Genomic DNA, 27500 nt, shown 5'->3' with positions numbered 1-27500 from the left:
AGTCAGTAGAGCAACAGCGATTTAAAGATCGTGAATGCGCTTCCCAACCTGGTCAGAGTTTTACTTGAGTGCTCCATTTCTACGTCAAGGGATGACGTTCAGATGGATTCCATGGGTTAAGGTGGCTCCATATGGTTCAGTTAGCGGTTCTTTTGGCGCGCGCTAGTATCCACTTTCCACGGGAAATTTCGCATTGCTCGTAATCGCACCTCTCTCAAGTCTATGTAAATAAACTTCTGACATACTCTCTAAAGACTGGTTGTTTACAGTGTTTAGTTTGCTTTTCTTCCATTTCCTTCGGTGAAAATTTCCTAAACTTTGACATTACATCACATTTGTCCAGAGGAATCTTCTGAGTGCCAAGAAATAGGGGTTACAAAGGCAGTTCCGTCGCTTTTAGCGAGTTTGTATTTTTTTAGCTCCACTTAAAAAATTGTGTTACAAAATCTCTTGATGAAATGGCAGACGGAAGTCGTAAACAGTAATTACCACTCTGCAAAATTTGAAGAAAATGCACCGAAGAAAACTGAGATATTTCACGTGAAAGTTTCGCATTTTTTCCATCGTACAACATAGCTCACAGAATAGGAATTTGAGCATGAGTGGAATTCCCAATCACGTATACGCACGCTCGTACCTCTTACCGGAACGACGAAATCGATGGAATTTGGAACGAGAGCTTAACCTCGAGCTCTTTGCAAAAAGGGAAAAAGTTTGGAGGAGTATCTTCTTCATCAGGTCTACAAATATAGGGATCCTCCTTAAGCGATTTTTGCTTGTTTTCCGTAGAATTCATAGCCTGCGTAGCAAGCGTTCCTGTTCGAAACGATTTTGAACGGAACGGTTGGGGTAAGAGACTGGGGCTAGGGAACGCTTGCAATATCTTTTATAGCCGCGAGAGGATGATTGGGGTGGGAAAAAGAGAGCCTGCTTTGCAAGCCACCCCTTTTTTTAATTCGGCCCCTCGGAATGTGACATGCGGTCATTTGCATTGTGTCAAATAACCAGCCAATGGAATCAACAAGAATTGTCAACAAACATGATCTGAAATAAACACATGTGAGTTTCGTTGCAATAAGGACCTTTTTCATGGCTAGCGTTCAAACTCCACCGAAAGTGTATAAATAAAGAAAGTATGTAAAGTTGTAAATGTTGCGAGCCAAAATTGCTGCGTTTGTAAATACTGTTTCAGGGTGCAGCCTGAATGGGCAAAAGTGGTCGCGTATCTTTTGAAAGGATCGGATTAAAATTTGTCAAGTCATCAAATTTATCGCAGCGCCGATAAATTATCGGCAAACGCCAAATTTTTCGCCGTATGCTGACCGAAAACTCATCTTTTTTCAGTATTCTTGGAAAATGGAAAAGCCGGAGTTCATAGCTTACGTATACGATTCACAACTGCAAATAGTTTATACATCTTATAAACTAAACTCGGCCGATGAAGACACAGGGAGACAAGGGTAAAATGGAGTTTTTTGCCGATAAGCTTACCGTTCAGAAGTCCAGTGTGGGATTCATCGAGTTTTCGGATATTATTTGCGGAAGACTGCTCACAAAAGATTTCACGTCCTGTAGAGCACTACAGTTCAAGCCCTTGAATTTCCCTCCTCGACTTGGTCTTGCATTAGGCTACAATTGTAGCCAGTGGGCAAATAACTTCCGATAGCCTTTTGAGTTTTAATGTAGTAGAGAACAGTTGAAAGATATATATATATATTTTCCATAACCAGTCGGCATCACTGCGAACACGTCCGTCTCTTCAAGTAGGCAATTTACTGATTTTTCTGTTCTTTCGTTAGCTGCATTGGCAAGCTAGATTTTACCAGAGAGCTCGCGAAAAGCTACGCAGGCTACAGCGTTCACTACTCCAAGGACGGCTGTGACCCTCTATCGATGGTTGTTAGAATCAGATAAGTTGTTCAGAACAGTGGGAAATGATTTTTTTACACCTTCTGTTGGACTCCAAAGAATTTGCAGCCTTCCTACGGATAGGTAAACATTTCGAAAAGATGATACGTCCACATAATTTTGACGAAAAAATAGTTTTCAAAGTTGGGAAGCCATGTTTGTTTACATTCTGCGTGGGAGAGCCGCTCGTCGGTCGCGCGAGGTTTAGGCTCTCGGTATCAACCACGTTCAGTCATTAACCAGGTTGCGCGCGATCAGGAAACTGTATGAAAACACCTTAATATGAAATATCATCTGCGGAATGGACATTAATGACAATTAGAAAGATCATCGCAGTTTTTAGCAACTGCCAGCACATTCTAAAATCATTTCAATCAGCTGAGACACCCTTGATCGGCTCCTTACTGGCTTGATAGCACAGTTGCAAGAGCAAATGCAGCGCCTCAAACGCAGGGTGATCTCGTTTAAGACCTGGATCAGGATTTTTCCAGGCTAGATAAAAACCTCTTCAGTTGCTTGTCTAACTGCAGTGATGGTCTTAAAATTCTTACTTACCTGTATGTCCATTCCGCAGTTAAAGTAAGCGAATTTTCATATATTCTAAAATAAGTTTTGAATTTGAAGTCAGTAGAGGAGAAAGTATAATGATCGTTTATGATGTGAGCACATCATAAATAGATTGCAGTTCGCGCAGCACTTATCAGTTAGGGGGGCAAAGCTGTTTTACCCATTAAGGCCAGTTTTGAGGTTAGTTTTGCTAACTAATTTTGTGATATGTTCAGACAAAAAGGGTCATGCTTAAGAAAAAGCTACCGTTCAACTAAAGAGTACTCATGACAAACCCCAAATCAGACGATGAATACCTGAACTTTGTTGAAATGTCCCTTTTAACGAGATGATACAGCTTGGAAACTCGAGACAAAATTTCAGATGAGAAGGTACATTTTACCATCTGGTAAATTTGCTTACAAGGGATTGTGCAACGAGCCCTGTGCATTAACTGAAAGAGGCAAAGAAATATTATCATTCAGGCCTTGGACAAGAGTGTGCTGCAGAGGATTCTAATCAGCCTCGTTCCAAGGGTCTCTCTTCTCTGCCTCCTTCGAGGTTGGATTCTAATAAGCTTTTCAGGGTTGTCGACCCCGGCCACTCTGCAAGGAACGGTCAGACAATTTACTTCAGCCTCACGTCAGTGAAAATCAATGGCTTTGGTTGAGATCTTATGCCCAACAATTTCACTTATCAAAGAGGACATTAAAAGTTGTGACGTGTAACCACCAGCCCTGCGATCCCTCTCTTGATAGTTGCGAAACAGTCCCGAAATAGTGTTGACCATTACTGAATATAGTTATTTGATAATTGTGATTTTAGTGTTACCTGTTTCTTGCTTTAAAAAGCGAGCCATAAACTTCTGCGTTTCTTCTAAAGCTTTTATAAACGCGTCAAAAGCATCTGGCCCTCTCTTGGGTAACATATCTAACAGTTTGACAACCTTTCTGTTTCTAGTAGGCTCCTGTTCTATTTCCTGACGGTCTGATTCGTCTAGAACGGTGTTCAAATATGGCAATAACTTCATGGGTTCCAGGTTTCTTAAGAGGTAGTCCCGGTGATCGTGCAAGATTTTACGGTGCATTTCATCCATCTCCATCTTGTGACAACTTGTTGGAAGTCTTTCCTGCAGCGAGAGGAGCAATTAGTTTCTCCTGCAATACCAAGTTGAAATTCTGTCCACGGACGTGTTACCGTAACTATGTACGTTCAAGAGTGGATAATCAGGAGTAGAAGAGACAAGGGAATATACGTAGTTTATTTTAGTTTTTCACCATGTGCCCCTGACGTCACAAAACAATTGGCCTTAGGAGAAAACAAAGTTGTACTGCATAGGCATCAGAGTTCTTTTCAATGTCCTTTGCATAACAAAACTGTCTATTTTGACTGGAATCCCGTTCTAAATTAGCTTCCGCGACTCTTGTGTTGGCATACAAACAGTTGCATGAAAGAGATCTCTCCTAGGTATGGGGCCATAGGTTTCTGAACACTGCCAAAAATTAAAAGAAGATACTATCGCTTGTTACAAAGTGGTGATGTCAGACTGTGTTCTTCTCGTTTTTGTCATTGATAGGGAGCTTAATTAAGCATGCGCGTTTTTGAGACAAGGACGGCAGCCGGAAGCCGGAAAACACTTCGCGTGCTAGGGCAGTGGTGTCCCCCAGAATTTTATATTAATCGTCTCTAATAGAGAAAAGATACTTAGCGATGTAAATGTGGTTGTGTGAAGACACGTTAAAAGGGAAAACAACTCACTTGCGATTGCCGTCCCCGTCGCAAAACGTGCGTGCTTGAGCTCCCTGTTATTACTCAAACCGAGACCACTACCGAAGTAGCGGATAACTTTAAATCGTTATGCTGGTAAAATATGGCAAAAAAATGTTTTAGGAAGATTAAAGGTGTTTTCTTTCCTCATTTTGGCCACTAGACATTCATCTTTATCCCCTTTAACTGTTCAGGATTATTATTTTAAAAACATAAAAAGATAACAATATCGATTTATAGTACAATGGAGTAACCGGTGTTTACAATTCAGACACGCATGTTTCTTTGTTCCTTCCCATGTTAATTTCCCTTATTCGTTAAAAGCCTACCTGATCCAGTAAAGTAACATTGGGAAAATTGACTTAATAAAGTAACTTAATTGTCTCGCGAAACCTTGGTCCTTCGTTCATGCGACTACGGAAGCTAGAAGAGTCAAAACTTTCAACCTCAGACGGATTTCTATTTAACTATACACTAATTAAATTATTGCTATTGTACTTTACTTCATTTTACACAAGGTTATTGTTCACTCAAGCCCTGCCCGCTCTAAAGATGAAGTATGTATCACTGGTTAAGTAGACTCGAATCAGTTTTAACATTTCCAACAAACTGTACTGTTTGGGATGATTTAATCTACCCAACTGTTTTACGTAACGACAAATTTAAGGTGCCAAATGAAACACCAATAATTGCTTAACAAGAGGTACTCATTAATGTGACGTAATACCCTACATTTTGTCTTTAAATGCTTATATCTTAAAAACGATTTCAGTGACCTCCATTTTTTGTTGCTAGATAGTTATTAGCATAAATACTTTCGCAATCCGAAAATTTTATATGGGTCTGAATCTGCTTCACAAAATTTTGTAACCACTTTGGAGAGAGAGTTTCATCTTTGCCTGTTAATCTCTTTTCAGCGATAAAAAAGTGGAAGTAACCAAGTTCGCTTTTGAGATATAAGCACTTAATACAAAAATAGGGCGTTTTGAGATGGTTCTCTTGTTGCCATAGTCACCTATTCCGTCACAATATGCGCATCTTGTTAAAACAAATTTTGGTTTTTCGTTTGGTACCATAATATTAAGTGAAACAGTGTTGTAGAGTTAATGCTTCTATTAAGACATTCCCTTTAAACCGTGTAAATCGGTTTGAGCCACCTAAAAAGACAATGAAGTTACAATGTTGTACTACTTTCTGGAAGCAAAACCTTTATTTAAAATTTTTATAATATATTATCTTCTTTTTGTTTTTACAACTTCAACTCAGTTGGCAGAATGGCCGGACATCATTTATGACTAATCATCGCATTAGCATAGAAGTGACGCGCTGAAGCGCGAAATTTGAAAACGACAAACTACATTTTTAAAAGAAATGGCGCCAGAAATGGGCAAACGCCCAACTTTACTTTTCATTCTAAATGCATCTCGGTTGTAAAAGTCCTAACTTGTAGGCTGCAAAATGAAGACCAGATTACACGTATTTTATCGAGACGCTCGGGAGAGAGACACGACTTGTAAAAACTATTGGAAATTTGAATTAAAATGCGAGCGATTTTTCAGCCATTTTATATCAGAATTCAAAAATGCTTTTTTTCTATTTAAAATTTCTTGTTTGTGGAGCAACTTTTTTATGAACTTGTAGCATGCAAAAGTTTCTTTAAAGAGTAAATTCAGGCATTATGTTAAAATGTCAAATATAGCGGCAAAGGATTTACTTGGAAATTTGCGCTCTTTCATTTCGTATCACATAATGAGCAGATAATGAGCCATTTTGCTCATGAATATGTATAAATGCAGGCACACTGGGTTCATGAATCTTGCTTTAGCTCCGCCTCCACTGTTCCCTTCGGTGTTCCATAAAGGTTGACAATGTACTTTTCAGTCTACCGGATTTTGTTACGACCTTTGGCGAACATTTACGATTGAAGCCGACATCCAAAGTCGTAAGTTATCACCAGGGTGAGGATTTGGCACCAGACCAGTGTTGTTCTCAAACAGGAGATAGTGTGCAGCAGTAATCTTTCAAATTCTGCTCAGCGGAAATAGCAAAATGCTGACGTACTCGCTGTTTTCCTAGAAAATGAAGTCTAGAACCCTAACTATCAAAATTCCTGATTTACAGACGCATTTCAAGGCTACTGAAGCTTTCCAATATACGACCTTCTCATCTCGGCGCACTTTAGCTCTTAAAAGAACTTTAACAAAGGAGAAGCAATGCGTCTCTCGAGAACTCAGTCAAAGAAAGTTATTAGAAAAACCACACTTTGAACCGAAGGCTCTGTGAAAGCGGCTATCCTATAAGAGCCGTGCAAACAATTCTGACCGACAACCCGGTCAGACCGAATCGTTAAAAGGTTCTCCTGAAACAATGGCATGTTATTCAACGACCATCTCTAACCAGCCACCGATTAAATCCTCACAAGAAGGAAAACTGATCCCTCAAGCATAGTCAGATTGTCCGCCCGAAACTTGCTTCAATCCAAGAACAATCAGAAAATCAATGCAGCCCTTAGTTACAATCTTGAAGAAAATTTGCATATGATCATTTACACCGATTCCCAAAGTCCAGCGGCAATCACACGGCTTTGCCGATTTCACCAGAACTGAGTCAACAAGCAAATTCCTGATCACTGATCACCAGATCCAGATGAGTTGTTCACTCATATTACGAATGTAGAAGGTAAGGACGCCTAGACTATAAACGTTAAATAATATTTAAGAATTTACTTCATTCAACCTTACAACGAGAAATAAATTCTTTGAGCCAAGTGCTGACCTAACCTGGCTCGGCCTGAGAGTACCGTTGGGCCAAAACCACCTCTCACTACTATGGTTTCACAGCATTTGCTCGATGTAACTCAATCCGGAGAAAGCAACCGACGCTCAAAGTTTGAAATTCTTGTTGCAATGATTTATTGCAAACATTTGAAAAGCACTGGATAAAAGAAAACAATTACTAGTATTAGTCGGTGCCTCGTCAATGTAAAACAGCACACGTTTGCCGTGGTTAGGATGGTTTAGCGTAATTATCGCGCTCCTGGCACTCGTTTGTTTTTCGCGTCTGGGTGCGATAGAATGAAATATGACAGGAACGGGAATGCGAAAGAACGTTTCTGAATACCGGTCAAACAAACCAATGTTTTCTCTTCGACTGCTGGTCGATGATACCAGCGGCCCCGCCATATTTTTCTGTATTTTTGATCTTATTAGATTATTCGAGATATAATGGTCAACGAATTGTAAAACTACCTAACATCGATTTTCGCTCGTGGTAAGTTGAATTGCGTTTAATATAACTTCAAAAAAGTTTCAACTCTGCCGCAAATAATTGCGCGGAGAAGTTTGATCATCATCATTTCTTTTTCCCTTTCCCTTTCCATGTCGCCAGCGTAACGCGTCCGAAACGCATCAGAAACTCATTCATCATGTTGGCTTCATGCCGCCAGCTTAACGGTTGCTTGGGACTTGAGGCCACTAAAGCGACTTGAGGCCAGCGTAACACGTCCGAAACGCATCAGAAACTCATTCATCATGTTGGCTTCATGCCGCCAGCTTAACGGTTGCTTGGGACTTGAGGCCACTAAAGCGATTCGAGGCCAGCGTAACGAGTCCGAAACGCATCAGAAACTCATTCATCATGTTGGCTTTATGCCGCCATCTTAACGATTGCTTGGGACTTGCGGCCACAATAAAAAGCATTAAAATATCTGTGCTTGGTTCCAGCATCGACAATCGAGCGAGTCGATTTCGTAATGGTCAGCTTCTTAAGAGCGGCGCACACTTGCGAAAAACGCTTCAACAACTGTCGCACGGGAAAGAAAACCAACTAGTCGGCTCGTGCATTTAAGGCGAGTTTTTTTTATTATTTTTTTTATATAATGACAATTTTGGCCCATTTTCAAACAGAGAAAACAGGGGAGTTTGGCTCGTCTGGAACGTAATTAAAGTTAAGCCAAGTATGTTTCGCGTGAATCACGGTTGATGATTTCTCAGCTCTGAATGATGTAAAATGAAACGTGACAGGAACAAAGACAAAAATTGTGAAATTCTCTGTCATTACAATTTACAAAAGTGGTAAACATTGGTCGCAAAGAGAGGTCTGCCTCCAGTCCAAAAATGTGTTAAAAACGCTCATGACACAACATACGAACCGACCACTAATGCGATAAGCACAAGCGTAAGCACAAGGTAAGCTTGCGCTGTTTACACAGTGAGACAAGCCGAAGAAAATTTAGCATACGTAAGAGTAGTAATAACGTCCGACAAGATCTAGTAAGATTCAAGATGGTGTGCGAATCGTCGTGCTTGTGGAAACTCACGCCGGTTCCGACTTGTGAAATAAACACAACCGTATGATAGGCTTTCCTTTCTGGCGCTTTACGCTTATGCTTATTTCACGTTTATTTCAAGCCGGTTCCCACACGTGTTTTTTAATACTTACGCTTGTACTTGTGCTTATTGCACAAGTGGGAACCGGTCTTAAGCTGTCGCAAATCATGTCGGAAATGAGATGTAGGATTTTCTATCAAACTATTCGGAGTGATCGGGTTTGTTCGGAAATCTACTGCCTGCAAACTGCTTGTACATTTGATGGACAGTTATTCCACTGGGTATTCGCACCTCCCAGCATTTTCCTGTAGATTTGCATTTGTAAGAAACTAACCGCAACCAATTGGAGCCTAAGAACCCACATGGGAGTTTAAGTGAGACAAAAGTAATTTATGCCAGAAAGCAAGTATATGTCCTACAAACAATAGCCATTCTGCGCCATACAGTACTACAGTGAGTGATTAAAAAAAAACAACACACAATTCTACGAGAACGTACTTTTACAACTTAAAACCAAATAACTGCCATTGGTTGAGATCAAATTTTCAATGTTACAGTTTGCAAGGACACTATCAAGAGGCAAAGCGTAGTTCTATTAAAACTACGCTAAGCGTTCACGTCCAACATTTTAGACACACGATTTGTACAATATTCTTTTCCAGCTCCCAGTGGCTTAATACCTCAATTGATCAACAGTTCAAAGCAATCGGACGCTCATGGTTTCGAATCCCGTTCAAGCCTCGATTTCAAGTTGAGGCGTAAGTTCCTTATCTAACTGCGATGATCTTTCTAATTTCATCTCATGCTCATTCCACAGTTCAAATATATAAATTTTCAAATTTTCTAAACAATCAATAACCAATCTCTTTCCCAGAGCCTCCACCAGCGGAACGGGCGAGGGAGGTTCTGGAATAATTCAAAACCAGAACCCAAAAAACTCCGGTTCTGGTTGAATAACTGCGCGTGTGTGAGGGTAGGTGGTCAGGTATTAACAAAAACATCTGGAGTTCACCTTCCATGAAAGCGCTTACTTTTCACTTGCGAGACAGTACACATGAATATAAACATATTTCCTAACAACTACGGACAATAAAAAACAACGAGACATTTTTTCAACTAAAACAGGTTTCAGTATCTGGTGTCACGCAAGTGACAACTTGGAAATTCAAAATGCTGTTTAAAACGAACAAAAAAAAAAACGTTACGGAACTGGTAAGTTGTAAAAAGAGTTTTTTCTAGATCATCTTCAACGTCGTATAGATAAAATTCCAGAAAAAGGTTAGAATTTGAAAATGGAGGGAAATGAAACCGTTTTTCAACAGCCAACCAAATATGGCATTTTTGGATTTCACAAGAGTCTCTCTTCCCGACCTCTGGTCAAGAGAACGGTGACTCGTGAAACGAGATTATAAATGCCCATATCTGGTCAATAGGCTAGTTTCGAATTGAGAGTCGAGGTTCAGGGGAATAATTTGCATTTTCCTTTGTTCCGAACAATACAAAATGCTAATTATTCCCCTAAACCTCGACTCTGTTCTTTTGTTGCTGCACAATTCCGAGGAGAGGACGGGTCGGAATAGAAACCCCACGGAAAAGCCACTTAGGCAGTCTAGTCCCCTGCGGGAGCTTTTGCTCGTTGTCAGACTCTCCCGGTTGAACGTCGTTCCCAGAGAGGCTGGTTAGGAAGTAATGCTCGAACAAATACGTCCTTTGTTCGGAATTTGGTCCGTCGCGCTCTTGCCATCCTGACACAAATCGTTGCCCTCTTGACGATGTCAATACACTCAGGCCAGATCAATTATGACGCAAGTTTTGGTCGCGTATCGCTATTACCCAGTCTCGTAAAGGAAGGATAAGTGACTCCGTAAGGAACACGCTCGTCCCGTTTCATTTTGATTGAGGGGTATTGCATTTCCTTTCTTTTTTCACTGGAAATTGTAAAAAGTAAAAACCTCCGAATACTGAAAAGAGGAAGAGTTGGAATGTGCGAAATGTCCTGCTCTAATGACTGTCAGTAAAAGATGATTGAATGTTCTGTTTGTGTTTATTGACTGTACAAAGACGATGATGAAAGTTCCAAAATGTTAATGAACCTTAAGAAAAATATACATGTAGTTTGTCAAATTATAAACAGTAATTGGATGAGGTTTTTGTGATATCCAAAATAATAGCCCAATTCCGATATTTTTTGCCGCTAGAGACTGGTAGTGAATTTGAACGGGAAAGCGAGGCTTGGGGGAATAGTTTTCAAGATGGCGGAGCAATTCGAAGGTAGAAATGTTGCTTGGTTGAAAGAGTATTTGACAAAGCGAGGAATACAAGTTTCCGACCAGGGTCGTGCAAAACGTAAAGCAGAACTAGTAGAGCTCGCCCAGAAAGCTTTTAAAATGACTTGACGAAAGTTATCGAACAGAAACTGGAAACCGACAAAGGACGTCTTCCACGACCTGAGCTTATCCAGAACTGGTCCTATGATTTTTCTGGCATGCCTGAATTCACTTTTGCCGACCTCTATATGTATTTGATTGTTTCTGAGGAAGAATACACGGCAGAAAAGCTTAAATCTTTTAAAAGCTTGCAAGGGTATAAATTGTTTGCAGATGGTCATGTACAGGATTGTTAAGTGTATAAGGTGAGGGACATGGAATATTGCTTTTTTCGCTTCAAAGTTTTACCAACTGAGAGGTCTAAAACAGATACAAAGAAAGCCACATACGATGGATTTGTTATTCTGGAAAAGTCCGGAGCTGTAAAAAGTGGATTTTGTCCTTGTAAAGGAGGGTTAGTATTGTGAACCTACATTCATACTCTTTCATTTTTGTGCTTCTTCTGTTTATTATACACTAAAAACGTTTTCAAAAAAAAAAAGAAAAAATGCGATTAGATTATTTAGCTATTCTTCGCAGTACCATTTTGAACACCGAACACTTTTTCAGGTTTTAGACTGACTATGCTTATTCATGTTGAATGTGTCTTATGACATAATATATTTTATTTTTCATAGGTATTTTATTTTCAGTTTTAAAAATAGTTGTTTCCTCTCATAACTGGATAGCATTTTTGGATGTGTAGTATGTATGTGTAGTAAATATTGTGCTAACCAAAGTTAAAAGAACTTCTTGTTTGATATCCATAGTTTAGATGGAACCTGCTGTCATGTTACTGTGGTCTTGTTTGACCGTGACCTTGAACACACTGCTCGGATGAATGATTTGAAGTCCTGTACATCAGGTGAATGTCAATGGGTTAAATGTGCAAAACCAAACACCAATTTATTGCTGTTTATAACAAAACCTTAAACTTACAAAATTGGAATATGGAAAACAAGAAAAAACTTGCCCCACTGTAGAAAATTTTGAATCAAGAACAAAGACCCTGATCCAAATATGCTTTGCAGAAAGCTTAGAGATAGTTTGCAAAATGTCTGTAATAGGGCTGTAGCTCTACATGTGTTACCTCAGCCTGAGCTTCCAAATGTAAGTGAAGAAATTCTGCAATCATTTATCAGCGCAGATGAACATGTCGATTGTGTGGAAGAGGTAGAGGGTGTGGAGATTTTCTCAGTTTCTGAAATTAGAGATAGATTTGTTTCTGAATGTGGCCTTATTGAATCATCTAGCAGTAACTCAAAAGCAAGCAGACATGATCTGTGATAAAACAAAGAACCAGGGGCAGACTGATTTTTGGTCAAAGCAGAGAACAGGAAGGACTTACAGGGTCAAACTTTTATCGAATTTGTCACCTTCCGGAGAACACAAAAAAGGATAACATTTTAAAAGAACTTTTAAATTATCATCCATTCCACCAGAAAAGCAACGAGAGCAATTTAGATGGGGGCATGAAAAAGAGAACTCAACATTAGACTTGTACTTAAAAAAGCTTCGGAAAAAGCACAAGGGATTGGTTATTTGCAAAAGTGGCCTTGTTGTTAATGTGTCCTGGCTACGCCTTGGCGCAAGCCCGCATGGTATTTGTCATTGCCTCTGCTGTGCAAAGAGGGTAATAGAGGTAAAAAGTCTTTTTTCCAAGCGTAGTTTGCCCCCTCACATTGCTGCATCTGAATATGTACATAAAGTGGACGGAAAGAATCATCTTAAGAGAGAAACAAAATGGTATTACCAATTCCAAGGTGAACTTGCTACAACTGGTCTGTTAATGGCAGATTTAATTATTTACACTAACAAGGAAATCATGATTGTTGAAGTGGAGTTCAATAGAGACTTCTGGGAAGCCATGTTAAAGAAGTTGACAACCTTTTATAAAGATTATTTAGTGCCAGAGCTGTTGACCCAAAAAATATACAAGCAACTGTCACGAATTTATCTTGTGCATGCATTTACTTAATTTTTTCCTTTTGGTCATGAAATAATCTCCACCTCAATAATCTCTCTTTAGCTTGAATCATTGATGGTATTTTTGAATAATAAGACACTTGTGTTTTTATTACATGTAAGTGAATTTTGAGTGTTGACTGATGTCTGATTTGTTGACTGATTTGTCATGCAACTCAAAATTGCGTGATTGCTGCAATAGTACTCTGATACTTTGTACATTCTTGTAATTTGTATATCTAGCCAACTATTACTAATGAAATGGATAAAGGTAATGGAAAGAAAACAACACCTATTAAAGAAATGGTTGGCTCTTGCTCTAGCTCTCACATTTCTCTTCCTTCCACAATAAAGTTTCCTGGATCTGCTGCACAGATAAATAACAGTATAAAATAGCAAAATAACTGTTGCAAGAAATGTTGGTCCATCCAAACTATGAATATCAAACAAGAAGTTCTTTTAACTTTGGTTAGCACAATATTTACCACACATACATACTACACATTTAAAAATGCTATCCAGTTATGAGAGGAAACAACTATTTTTAAAACTGAAAATAAAATACCTATGAAAAATAAAATATATTATGTCATAAGACACATTCAACATGAATAAGCATAGTCAGTCTAAAACCTGAAAAAGTGTTCGGTGTTCAAAATGGTACTGCGAAGAATAGCTAAATAATCTAATTGCATTTTTTCTTTTTTTTTTTGAAAACGTTTTTAGTGTATAATAAACAGAAGAAGCACAAAAATGAAAGAGTATGAATGTAGGTTCACAATACTAACCCTCCTTTACAAGGACAAAATCCACTTTTTACAGCTCCGGACTTTTCCAGAATAACAAATCCATCGTATGTGGCTTTCTTTGTATCTGTTTTAGACCTCTCAGTTGGTAAAACTTTGAAGCGAAAAAAGCAATGTTCCATGTCCTTCACCTTATACACTGAACAATCCTGTACATGACCATCTGCAAACAATTTACACCCTAGCAAGCTTTTAAAATATTTAAGCTTTTCTGCCGTGTATTCTTCCTCAGAAACAATCAAATACATATAGAGGTCGGCAAAAGTGAATTCAGGCATGCCAGAAAAATCATAGGACCAGTTCTGGATAAGCTCAGGTCGTGGAAGACGTCCTTTGTCGGTTTCCAGTTTCTGTTCGATAACTTTCGTCAAGTCATTTTAAAAGCTTTCTGGGCGAGCTCTACTAGTTCTGCTTTACGTTTTGCACGACCCTGGTCGGAAACTTGTATTCCTCGCTTTTCAAATACTCTTTCAACCAAGCAACATTTCTACCTTCGAATTGCTCCGCCATCTTGAAAACTATTCCCCCAAGCCTCGCTTTCCCGTTCAAATTCACTACCAGTCTCTAGCGGCAAAACATATCGGAGTCGAGGTAGGGATTATCGGCTGAGGCTGAGGCGATAACCCTTACCGAGACCTTGATTATTCTGGATATCACAAAAACCGAATCTAATAATTTTCTTATTACACATTAAACGAAAAAAATGGTCACGACAGTGAGTGGAACCGATAATTTATTTCTAAACGTGTAGAAATATATAAATCAGCGGCACATAATTCGATTGACAAAAAGTTCTAAGTGTTTCTGACAATATGTGGAAAATTGAATAAAAGCTGGTTCAATCAATCATTCTATCAATCGTTTATTCAACCCTATTGCAGTAACAGCTGAATTACTGGGGGCGGTCGCGCCCCACATTTTGAAATTTGACAGTCACAAAATCATTAAGTCTTTTGCATTTGCTAGTAGAGGCGTGGTACTATTGTGAGCCTGAGCGTAAATTGTAACCGTGGTAATAAATCACGCTTAATGAACGTTCCATCCCACTCTTGATTATTGAGTTCCTTCACACTAATGACGATGCTTCTTCGCTTGAATGAAGGTTTCTGTGCGGTTATTAAACAGTAAAAGGTGTATTTATTATGGACATATATATATTCAAAACGCTTGGGTATACACATAGGTGACAATAGGGTGAATGTTACTAACTTTTATGGGACTTTTGCTCGTCTCCTGGGAGCAACTGGAGAATTCAGCGTCTCAAGGGCCAGCACATGCAAATTAGTAGAAGCTTTGTACGAGACACATAGCAATTAGGAGCTTTTGTTATTAAATGATATGGACATAAGTGACCCTGCATTTTGTATAGTTTAGCCGAAATGTTAACAACCTGCAAATAATTGTAAAGACTGAGTTTTATTCCATGTGTTCAAACTATTGTAACCACACGCTTTTTGTGGAAATCAGCTCAGCTTTTAGGTATAATTATTAATTTGACGGAAAAGTATAAGTAAAGTTTTACTTATCACTTCTGCATACAAAACAAAGCAGGGACCTGTAAGGAATCTTGCTTTAAGAACAACCGAAATAATAAAAGTGGTCGAGAGCTCGTCCAATCTTGTTTTTAATTATCACAGGCGAACCAAAATGTTATCCCCATAACGAAATCACGAGCTTAAATGATCATCATTTGTAATATCGGTTTCATTTACGGTTTCGATTTGAATAATCTGTGACTATCGAGGCGCCCTCAAACCAGGAAACATTGTTGAAGAAGCAAATGTTTCCCTGTTTGCGGCCCCAGATAACATTTGTTGCGGAAGCAAAATTTGCTTCCCGAGAACAAAAAATACTTCTGCATTTGTTGAGAAACATTTTGCTTCCTCAGCAAATGTTTCCTCTTTGAACGCCGAGGAAACACTTCGGGAAACAATGTTTCCTCCTTTGCGGGCGCTTTCACGGATGGACATCATTACCTCTGATTGAAGTATAACGTTACTGTTAATATTAATCATAACCGGTCAAAAATACTTTGCCGGACAAGTAGAGTGCGAGCTTTCTGTCAAATATGGCAAATTTGCAAGCGTTGGAAACAAAAGTAGGCTTTATTATACCCTGCTTAATACGTGTGAACTGGACCGTGGTTATGTTTGTACGATTCTTCACTGGTTATGTTTACTAAGAGTGTTGCTTTGTAACAAAAGTTGAGGTTCACCCTGTAACCAGGTTGGCAATCAGAATTAGCTTGACCGCTGTGGAGTTAAGCTTGAAAAAGGTTCAATTCAAGGACCCAACGAAATAACTGTGTAGTGTCTTCATCAGCAATGAAAGACAAGATTCCTTTTTACAGGCTCACCAATTTGGTAAAACAGGAAAGGGTACGCCGATGACGGTAATTAGCTTCCTTTTCTTTTGAAGAAGCGAATAGATATCTTATTAACTTCTTTTGTTCGTGTACTACCATTTACACATTACACCGTTGTGATCTATGCCTCTAGAGAATGTTTGCTTCAATTCATCGGTTATTCAAAGAAAATTTTGTTGATTTGACTAAGATTGTTAGGTTAGCGTTAGGGTCCTTAAATTCTATGCCCAGTTGCTATGCCCAGTTCTAATTTGTCTATAAGGATTTCAGTGAAAGCTCAAACAATTAAATTAAACTTCGTTGAGGTAATTAATAAGAATGAATTATGCACTCACCTCTATTCTATGAGCCTTGCTACAAAGTTTGCGAAAATAATTTCTACCAAGAGCTGCTCTCTCACACGACGAAGCCACACACACAGAGATACAACTCAGTCTCCGAGTTTCGTTAGTAAAATTTGACTGAAGACGACGATATTGACATTAATCAAAATCAGGAACCGACTACAAGTAAGCTCTGAAGGACATGCGCATCAGGCTAGTTGCAATTTATGTCCAGTTTTCTTCAGATGACAATAAAAGTAGAGTTCAGAGACCAATGAATTGCAGTGAAGCACCTCCTTTAATTATTGTCACGAGGGCCCGATATTGATGGGACGAGGCATGAATCAGTAGCTGCTTTGTTATTGAAATGATGGGTTACTGAGGACTCAGCTCGATCGTCTTTAGGGCCAGTGTTCTTTTATTCATTTATTTATTGCGAGCGTCCAAAAGGAGCCGGCAATCCTGACCTCGACATTGCTATCACGCATGCGTGGCATGTATATACCGAGCTTCCAGTCGACTTTCCACTGATTCCTGTTTTCTTCCACATTCATAAAATGCGTTCTCGACAGCTTTGTTCGCTTTGTGATCACGAGGCTTGGACCCTTCGATCACGTGAAGAATTCGGGTAAATTCACCTTTGGACCGAAGGAAGGTCGCGTTTGATTCAAGCTTGAAAGAAAGCGTTGAGCAAAGCCTTGTTTTACCGTAATCTAGACCTCTGAAGCGTCAGCTTATACTTAAGTATAATTTATTACAACTATATATACTTAAACAAACACACAATCCAAAGACCCTTTGCGTTCTAGGAGAACGCATTCTAATCGTGTCAGTCCCGCAGGATGTCCCTCGGGTATCGATCGTGATGCCATACAATAGACCAATTTCGATATATTAAAATTCAGACCAAAACAAAAGGTATCATTGCGAGGCTCTGGGGAATAAACTCATACAAATCCTTATATTTATTCCCCAGAGCCTCGAGATGATGTCTTTTGTTTTGGACTGAATTTTAATATATCGAAATTGGTCAATTCACTACTTGCATAATCCCATAATACACCTCTTTTAGCCCAGCAAACATTTTGCATATTCATTGTTTGCAATTGTATGCCAAATGTTGGGGCTAAAGGAGGTGTTTTATAGAATTTGTGCATGGAGTGAATTTTAGCGTTTGGACGCCATGTTTTTGTGGCGCAAATAACCTCGATCTGGGACCAGCCGACAATTTCAAATAGTACAGTACGAAAGACAACCCGAACAAAGTCAATTTCATTGCGATATTTACCAGAGTTAGACGGATGTTATTGCTATATTCCGATTTACTTCAAAATCATCATCAGGCGAATCAAAGTTTACAGAGCGCGTGATTTAAATACAGGAGACATAAAAAAAAGTAATAATAGTTCGCAGCTAGCTTTTAAGCCAGAGTTCATTGCAGACTGCTTAGTTTTTATATAGAAACTTCTTTAAATAAAAGAATATTCCAGTTGTTGTCCATATCAATTATGCTGGTATTGTCCCTAACTGCTATTAAGTAAATCTAATCTTGTTTATCAATTTACTTGCCCTTGCTGTAATTCTAGTTACAAGGAAAAACTGAGCGCACCTTGTACGAACGCACAATGGAACATGCCCGAGACAAGGACAGTGCTATTTGTTACGATCTGGATAATTGTGAAAACTACCAACACCTTTTGTCATTTTCTAATTTCCCTTGTAATAATTCCATCCTTAACGCTAAGGAATTCTACTTGAATACAGTCAGGGACAGTACCAGCATAATTGATATGGACAACAACTGGAATATTCTTTTATTTAAAGAAGCTTTCTATATAAAAACTAAGCAGTCTGCAATTAACTCTGGCTTAAAAGCTAGCCGCGAACTATTATTATTTAAATAAGTCTCCTGTATTTAAATCACGCGCTCTGTAAACCTTGATTCGCCTGATGATGATGATTTTGAAGTAAATCGAAATATAGCAATAACATCCGTCTAACTCTGGCGAATATCGCCATGAAATTAACTTTGTTCGGGTTGTCTTTCGTACTGTACTAAATAACCTCGATCTCTTGTGATAGTGTTACGGCTTGCCCAGGTAAGTCATATCCTGTTGGAAGTGATTAATACCTGAACTGGGAGACCATCCAGCGATACCCCGTGCTGTACACGCTTGGGAGTCACGCTGTTCAAATTGCTGGCTATCCAGCAAGAAAGGTTAGTGATGTATCACAAAAGTGATGTTGCATTATAGCACATGTATTCCATAATTGTTTTTAATAAAATTGTTAACAACAAGACAACAGTCAAAATGCTTATAGTAATACCTTCATTGCCGGACAAATTCTAGAAAAGTGCACAAAACGATTCTCCCCAAATATACAATTACTTCAAATGGCTCGTCTATCACAAAACGGGAATCAAATGCGCCTGACTAATCCTTGATTACTGCTAGTTATATATCTCTAACGCGCGCCGCACACTTGAGGAAAGAGCTGAGCAAACTGCCTCGCCAGGCGGTTTGCTCAGTCGTTTCCTCACGTGTCCGGGGAAATTGTGGTGAGAAATTCGCCTCGCCAGACCGTGAGGATAAAATCAAACGTGTTTGATATTTTAGGCCTCGGGAGACAAATTCCCCAATGTGTGCGGCCATCGTGAGAATCGAGCTGACCTTGGTTTAATCAAGCAGTCAATAAAAATACATGGCATACTCACGTGACTCCAGCGGTTCAGGATGGTGTCGGAGGAAAAAATTCCGACGTCACTGAAGTCACGTGAGAATGCCATGTATTTTTATTGGATGCTTCATTGACCAAGCTCAACTCGATTCTCACGATGGCCGCACACGATGAGGAATTCGCCTCGCGAGGCGAAAAATATCAAACACGTTTGATTTTGTCCTCACGGCCTCGCGAGGCCAATGTCACAAATGATTGACATGCTTCAAAATCCAAAAATAAATCTTCTTGGCTTTTTGAAATAGTTGCTTGCAAGATTCAAGAAGTTTATTTTTTAAAGTTTATTCAACATAAACGACATGATGAAAAACTTACTCGTCTGAGAATGTTGCATAAAAATTTCAAATTTATTTACCGGGCCCTACTGTACGATGCGGCCCACTCAGTTGGCCAGTCATAGCGTGCGTACTGAGCAATAATAAACCCTTTTTGAAAGAAATTCCTTCGATGAGATGTGTGTTTGATGATAGAAGACTGTTGAAAGATTAATAGGACGGTGGCCCACAACTCTTAAATCAAAACAAAATGCTCACATCAAATCACAAATGACCAATGCATATCATTAATGAAACTGCTACTTACGTACCAATTCGCGCCATTTTGTTCACGCTTTTCTTCAAGCTCAACGAACTAGCACCATGCTTGTCTTCGTATCTGTCATGCAAGTACATGTTTTGTTTGTATGTTTGTTTTTACTTTATCACGAGAAGTTTACTGGCTGGCTCCTAAGCATTCAGAAATGCATTGTAAAAGGAATTACGGTATCAAAATGGCAAGGGACACCTAACCTTGTCCACACCTGGATTTTTGTAGGTAAGCCTAGCAGAACCACAATGACTGAAAACAAAACGTTATGTTGGATCGCTAAGTGAAGAAAAGCAACAAAATGGCACGGATTCGCAGGCAGCCGGTTCAAGTATGACAAATTCTTAGAGCTCTTTCACCGCTGTGAGCATTTTGTTGTTGTTTTTTTTTTTATGTTACGATTGTTGATTAAGGGCTTGTCAGAAAACCAGTAGTCATGATAATATAGTCATTTGCTTTTGATATTTGCAGAACCTTGAACTTCAAAAACGAGCCAGGAATGACACCAACCATAGGCACCATGGATGTATCACTTTGGAGTTCTGAACAATCGGACTCCGAAGTTTCTTTCCGATACAGGATACTGTCGCCAGCAAAGAATTCGCAGTTACAGTTAATTGCCAAGGGAAAGTCGTTGGTATAAACAAGCAAAAGCAGAGGTCCTTAAATAATTCCCTGAAGCACGCCAAATGTTACCGGCTCAGACCGGCCTGATGAATGGCCGTTAGTTCTCAGGTAGTCAAGAAATCTGAAATCCAATATAATTGTTGACCGTTGATTCCATACAGCTAAAGTAGGTGTATGTGGGAGACCTTGTCAAAGACCTATGAAGAATCTATGAAAACTGCATCCACCGAAGCCACGCTATTTGAGGGTAATAAACTGGTCGTGAACAAGTTGGAAAAGTTGAGTTACACATGAGCGAGATTGTCTGAAACCATGTTGATCATCGCTTAATTACTGATAATCAGAAAGAATTCTCATTATTTGTACATGTATTGAAACCGCCGGAGTTGCAAAGGAAGCTTGGAAAAAAAATCCACGCTTACACACGAATCGAACACATAAACGAACCATATAACATGATGGAATGCAACCCAGCTCCGCTAAAATGCTCATCCATCCGAGATATTAAGCTAGCTAGCAGTTGCGAGTTTGTTGTGTATTTGTAACCATTTTAATGAATGGTTGTGAAAGATACGAGTCAATTTGAACTGTGGTTATGACGACTCCAAGCGCTAGAATTATCATATCCTCAACGGGTATTTACACTATCATTTTGTAATTTAATGACGAAAAGGACGTGGCTATGTCATTAAAACCCTGCGAACACTATATTAGACTGGTACCATAACAACACAATAGCGATATTTCTTGTATGCAAACATTGACGTCGACGTCACATTTCTTTTGATATTCAAATTTGCCAACCACGGAACAAAAGAAGTCATTGTTTCAACAGCCAATTAGGTTCTGGTTGGCATATTAATAACACTAGATGACGTCACGAGAAACATCCCTATACATGCAATGCATCTGATTAACGTATGAGCGTATCATGGTCGAACAGTATCGAGTATGCAATGGCTGCTAATACAGCGAGAAATGATCGACCTCTCGACTCCACCCCCCTACCCGAGAAGGGCCGTAGCCAGAAAAAATTACGGCTGAGGCAATTTCCATGGTTAATTCCCTTTGTAGGTATTTACATTGTTTTTGATACCTGCATTTAAAGTGTTATGCCCAAAAAAACAATTCTTCTTCTCCTTTGGAGTTAACTATGTTAACTAAACACTAAAGTAAGTGACCCTAGTTTTAAACCTTGATTTCAAAACAGCACCTGTTTATTTTAACTGGAATTGTCTTAGTTAATGGTCCGCCATTACTATTTTTAAAATCTTGGGAGAGCTGGTGAAAATGACGTCAAAGACTCGCTAGTTTAAGAACGCAATGTGCGTGTACGCGGCTGACATGATTAATATGCAGCACGCTAGCAGTTTCGAGCTTTCAGACTTTTAAATTCATGTTTTGCATATAAAATAAGCGCTATTTTACACGCTGAAATTTTAAGCTAGTGAGTAAATGAGGTCACTTTTCCCTACATCCAACGCTCTGGGTCCAATAGGTCAGTTTTGAACGTGAGTAAAGGCGGACCGTGAGATCCAAAACTTACGCTCAGAGTAAACAGCCTGTGGATGAAAATCAAAGCTCAAAATTTTGCCAGTCAGGTGCTAAGCAAACACACTTTCAAAACATGAAGAAAGAAAGGAAGCGATTTCTTTTTTTTTTTTTTTTTTTTTTTTTGTTGTTGTTGTCATAGTAGCACTTTAAAGGCACAGCTGGTACTCCGCATTATTAAAAAAAAAATAAAAAACAAAAAACCCGAAAAATGACTGAGGCAAGTGCCTCGGATTGCCTCATACTGCAGCTGGCTACGGCCCTGCTGAGGGGACATTCCGTTACACTCAGGAAACCGTTACGTTGGCTCCTTGTGATATGTCGAAAACAACAGGTCTATTCCGTGTTCGGACTTATTGCGAGGTTAAATCGGTCTCCAAGGGACTTCGGTAAGTCCCAGATAATACTCAACTTCAGAGTGAAAGGGAAAAAGTGTTCTGGGCTCGTGAATGAAATTGACATTTAGATTTCCAAAATTGCTTTGTTCGCGCTACAAGGTGTTACCCTGCAGATTTGAGAATAACTAAAACTTTAACTGCACATTTCAATTAGAGTTCCGTACAAATCTGCCCGAAGAGTTCTTGCCCGTCTGAAAAATCCTAAAGTACCGAAGGCGCCCGGTTCTCCATCGACCGACCACGTTGAGTACCCTTAAACCCGTTGTCATTTTCATGTTCTTTCAGCGTTTTTCAACTATGACCATCAAGCGAGCCCTCCAGACGCCAGTTGAGAATGCATCAGTGACTCGCGATCGCTCTGCCTACGCGTTTAATTTAAGTGTAGTATGTGAGGTACAAGACGTACTTAGCGGTCAAGTCCACACACCACACGGAATTTTCTTCTTTTTTAGTTCCACTACCGATTTCTCTCCGATTCTCTAACAGATCTGCCGTCTTTCCTTGGTAATCAGAAGATCTGGTTGCGATTATTCGTGGTGATGATGCGTTAGTGCTTTCAGGGTTTACTCGAGTCGGGCGACCGAAAATTGTTGCGAAGGCAGAGATCGGGAACTCCATGTTTGTGGGAAGTCCTCTTGTAGTTTGAAGCCCCTGTATCAATTAGACAAGGAAAACATAATGATAAAGTACTTTTCAACTTCCTTTTCGCGCTAATTATTCATGATTAAATGGATGTCTCTTACTTTCACTCACAAGTCCAGGGGCCTTGGGGCGTACGGTTGGCAAACGGGGTTGACATTGATTCCCGAATGGTGATCAAAAACAAAAATGAGCAAAAGGAACTTCACCAAAAAGGTTGAAAACATGAAACAAAAGTTTACGCTAATCCTTGATTAAGTTAATCAACTTTAGAATAACCGGACCCTGGTGGGTAGGGTGAGTTTCTGGATGGGTGACTGTCTAGGAATGCAGAGTTGGCGTAGTGATGAGTGCACTCGCCTTCCACTAATGTGGCCTGCAGGGTCTTAGAGGACTCGATGGCCTAAGTGGGTTGAGTTTGTTGTTGGTTCTCTTCTCTGCTCCGAGAGGTTTTCCCCTGGGTACTCCGGTTTTCCCCTCTTCTCAAAAACCAACACTCCAAATTCCAATTTGATCTGGATTAGAGGGCCGCAAGTTAGAAAACTGTGATAGGTTATTGCCTCTCCCTCTCTAAATAAAAGCTATTATTATTATTATTATTATTATTATTATTATTATTATTATTATTATTATTATTATTATTATTATTATTATTATTATTATTATTATTATTATTATTATTATTATTATTATTACTATTACTATTATTGCATGTATTACTATTATGATGTGAATTCTTGCTGTTCAATCTGCTGTATACTCCTGAAGGGCCGGGTCCAAACAATGGTCCTAGGGCACAACACGGCTGATAAATTTGGCCTTTAAGACAAAACCTTCCTTAGTATGTGAACTGTTCCTAATAAAGTTATTATTATTATTATTATTATTATTATTATTGTTTTTATGAAACATTTTTGTTACTGTTGTTAACAAAGTTCTTGTACGAGATTATTATTTGTCTCGTTCATCAATTGAATATTTTTTTTTCTGGTCAAATCTAAGGGCTCTTCTTTTTGATGGAAAGAAATTGTAAATAGTGTATTGTAATAATTATTATTATTATCATTATTAAGTATATGTATTAAATTTGCGCAGTGCGAGGAAATTTGAACAATCAAGAATGATTATTGTTTTTGTGTATTTAAGTAGGTAGGACGCTGAAAATTGTGAATAAAGTTGTATTATTATTATTATTATTATTATTATTATTATTATTATTATTATTATTATGAGCAGTTTATATAAAAACAACTGGTTGCCCAGATTAACATACTGACAGTAAACAGGTGGCTATTAACCGTAGCCCTGTACCGCGAGACTAAAAAACCTTATGCTAATGGAAAATTTATAAAAACTCGTAGAACAAATACTAGATCTTGAAAGGCTAAAGCGAGTTCAAGTAAAGTCCTAATAAAAGCAACAACAACTACAACAAAAACAAAAAACATAACAAAAAGCAATGTACTATCCAAAATGCGATCTATGAAAATACTGTTCCCTAGTGCGATTAAAACTTTAAACGAGCAGGGGATCTGCAGAGAACTTGTAACAACTGATATCTGCATCTGAGCTACGACTGATCTATATCTATTTCCAACTAGCTGCTTGAAAGTCTGGGGTCTGAGGTCTTGAGAATACCCTCCGAAGACATCGATGATGATGTTGTGTTGTGTTACTTTGTAGTCGGGGTATGTTTGCAGCAATTCCCAACGGAGTGCTCTGTACTTGCTTGTCTTCTCCAGAGCTTTTTCCTCTCTATTTTCTACCCACGGGCAGCTCAAGTCCAGAAGCTTGACTCCCTTTCTTTCCTTGTCGATGATCCTCCCTTTCCTCCTGTTGGCCTTGGCGGTTAGGGTTTAGGGTTAGGGCTAGGGTTAGTTGATTGGTTTCAAGTCATCGATCTTCATACTCTCAGCACATCAGAGACCAGACTTCCTCGCTTAACATGCATGACTGCATACTTATTATTATTATTATTATTATTATTATATATATTTATTTATTAATTTTATATTTTTTTTTGACGTGAATTCTTGTGGTTCAGTCTGCTGTATACTCCCGAAGGGCCGGGTCCAAACTATGGTCCTAGGGCACGACACGGCTGATAAATTTTGCTTTCAAGACAAACCTTCCTTATTATTATTATTATTATTATTATTATTATTATTATTATTATTATTATTATTATTATTATTATTATTATTATTATTATTATTATTATTATTATTATTATTATTATTATTATTATAAAAAGCTATTAGCCTTTGTTTTTTTAATCGAAACCACAGGTGACCCAGGCTTTGAATTTGTGACAATGGAGGCTTCATATGGGGAAATAAAGGACAAATTTGGAGCGAAGTTCAAGTCTAGAAATTTGTAAGAAATTGCAAATGAAAATCTATGAAACTTACAAACAGGATTAATAGAGCCATAACCTACAAAGCATTAAATGGAATGGCTCCAACTTACATTTGTGATCTACTGCAAGTTCATTACCCCACCTGAAACGTCTGTTTTGCATCCAGAGAACTGTCATTTGTAGTACCTGATCATCAGACCCAAGCTTGCGGTGCTCGCTCTTTCTCTGTAGGTGCACATTCTCTCTGGAATTCCAGGGACTTGGCATGGCTTACTCCTCACCAGGCACTCCAAGTTTAACCGTCGTTTTTCAAACTGACCAGGTTGTGATGCCCACGCATACCGAAATTCATTTTAAGGGTCGATTTACGACTTTCATGAACCCTGCTGTGTTCGCTAAGCTGGCTGGAGAGGCTTTAGTGGGCTTTTCTGGGTTTCGGGCATCTCTTATTTCACGAGCCAGTTCTGTTTATTCACCGATTGGATTCGGTTTTCGCGAAAAAAAATTCGTGCATGATTTGGGTCGATCGGAGCTAAGATGGCGGTGTCAGCTTCCTATCTTGGTGACGCCTTGGTGACGCCTGTTGACGAGTAAACCATGTCAAGTTTCTGGAATTCCAGAGAGTATGAGTGCGAGCACCGCAAGCCTGGGTCTCATGATCAGTAACAACCAATGACAGTCCTACCTCTGAATGCAGAACGGAGATTTTGGGTTGGGTAATGAACTTGGAGTAGATCACAAATGTAAGTCGGAGACATTTCATTTAATGCTTTGTAGGTTATGGTTATATTCAATCCTTTTGGTAAGTTTCCTTTTAAACCCTACATTGTCACCAACAGAGAGTTTGGGTTTCCTATGGCGAAACAAGAAAATGTTTGCAAAAGAATAGCGTATAATTATAAACAAAAGAGTAAAGTGATCCTCGGACTTATCTGAACAATTTAAATTGTCTCTTAAACACCTGAAAACTTCAGGCGACTTGCTCAGGATTCGAGGAGGTCATGGGTTCGAATCCTGTTGCCGGAAGCTGCTTGGATTTTTCAGGTGTCTATAGAAGAGAATTGCTTAAACTGTCCAGATAAGTGCTAAGAGCACTCGCTCCACCCTTTCGTCCATAATTCGCACTTTAAATGCATATATTTACTTCATACGGAATAAAGCTTAGTTCCCTCAGGATTTTTTTGGGACACTAACATGTCTGACTGCGAACATTCAGAAATGTAGGGTGAAGCTCTCAGATGGAAAGAATTGAATTAGCACTTTCGTCGCGAAAATATCGTTTTAGTTTATACTGAGGATGAATCGGTCTTAACATTTTCGTCCCTAATGACCGTACGTTTTTAGAATTACACACTCGCTAATTGGAAGCTAGCCAGAGATCGTTGTATTGTGTACTAACTGGAAGGAACGTGGCCTCTCGGGAAGCACGTAGAGTTACAATTAATTGTGAGTGATATTAAAAGAGTGCAAAACTATGTTGAAAATAATTTGTACATATTGCAAAGATACATCTTCATTGCAACTCCCGATGTGGGCTTTTCAGGCAATATACATGTAGTACTACAATTTTAAAATGCATATGTAAACATATATATACGCCTTTGTTTCGAGGGTGGCGCAAATTCACTTGACACTTACATCTTGGCACATTCCTCAATCTCTGTCCTTCTTTGATTAGAGATTTGCTTCTAGGTCGTTCTGCATTGGTTGTTTCGCCAAGGCGCGAAATTCCTTCACTCAAGTGCGTATCTTGTTTCTTAAGTTCATATTTTGACTTATTAATTTGCTTCTTAGTTTCCAATTTTGCTTTGCTCTCCCCTTCCTTTTTGCGAGCCAAATTCTTCTTTGTTTGCTCCCATTCTTCTTGGCTTTTTTCAAAGTGAGTCTTTTCGCTCATTAACTGTACCGTAATCTTATGGACATCCGATGTTTGCCTCTTCATCGGGTTCTTTTGCTCCCCATTCTTCCCGGCTTGGAGAATTTTCGTCTCATCTTGCTGTTGGGCGTTCGCTTCCTCAAGCTCCCGCGACAGGTTTTCGCGTTCTTCCTTCAAGAATTGCGGTTCTTTGTGTAATGTTAGTTTTTCTCGTTGATTATCTTCGCTCATCTCTTTAATTCTGTTGTTCAAGTTCAGAACTTCCTCATCCAAATTTTGGTTCTGTTCTCTCATTGAATCCCTCTCGCTAGTTATCAAATTTAGTTTTCCTTCCAGTTTCTTACAGCGAGAA

At 39.0% G+C, this 27500-nt stretch overlaps 3 protein-coding genes across 6 annotated transcripts in view; all 3 read right to left on the bottom strand.

The window, feature by feature from the left end:
* Window positions 1-16537, bottom strand: part of LOC138050099 (golgin subfamily A member 6-like protein 7) — a 43807-nt gene extending 27270 nt beyond the window's left edge. The window contains exons 1-2 of one of the 2 annotated variants that reach the window (XM_068896575.1): window positions 16387-16537; window positions 3286-3583 (exon numbers count right to left, since the gene is read on the bottom strand). In XM_068896575.1, the coding sequence (XP_068752676.1) occupies window positions 3286-3556 (271 nt within the window). In that variant the 5' untranslated portion in view covers window positions 3557-3583; window positions 16387-16537. Of the gene's footprint in view, window positions 1-2759; window positions 3060-3285; window positions 3584-16386 lie in introns of those variants that run through there. The other variant, XR_011132565.1, reaches the window with a different exon arrangement.
* Window positions 16538-21524: 4987 nt separating this feature from the next.
* The window catches only part of LOC138050077 (myosin-2 heavy chain-like), a 108420-nt gene continuing 102444 nt past the window's right edge, over window positions 21525-27500 (bottom strand). For both annotated transcript variants that reach the window (XM_068896565.1, XM_068896562.1), the window contains one exon: window positions 21525-22871. In XM_068896565.1, coding sequence (XP_068752666.1) covers window positions 22838-22871 — 34 coding nt within the window. In that variant the 3' untranslated portion in view covers window positions 21525-22837. The remainder of the gene's footprint in view (window positions 22872-27500) is intronic.
* LOC138050058 (trichohyalin-like) overlaps window positions 21525-27500 on the bottom strand; it is a 23102-nt gene continuing 17126 nt past the window's right edge. The window contains exons 5-6 of one of the 2 annotated variants that reach the window (XM_068896556.1): window positions 26911-27500; window positions 21525-22925 (exon numbers count right to left, since the gene is read on the bottom strand). The exon at window positions 26911-27500 is cut by the window's right edge and continues 10 nt beyond it. In XM_068896556.1, the coding sequence (XP_068752657.1) occupies window positions 22831-22925; window positions 26911-27500 (685 nt within the window). In that variant the 3' untranslated portion in view covers window positions 21525-22830. Of the gene's footprint in view, window positions 22926-26338 lie in introns of those variants that run through there. The other variant, XM_068896554.1, reaches the window with a different exon arrangement.

The sequence above is a fragment of the Montipora capricornis genome, chromosome 1 (assembly GCF_036669925.1).
Source record: "Montipora capricornis isolate CH-2021 chromosome 1, ASM3666992v2, whole genome shotgun sequence".
In the NCBI taxonomy this organism is placed as follows: Eukaryota; Metazoa; Cnidaria; class Anthozoa; order Scleractinia; family Acroporidae; genus Montipora; species Montipora capricornis.
This window is presented reverse-complemented; position numbering and strand designations above follow the sequence as displayed.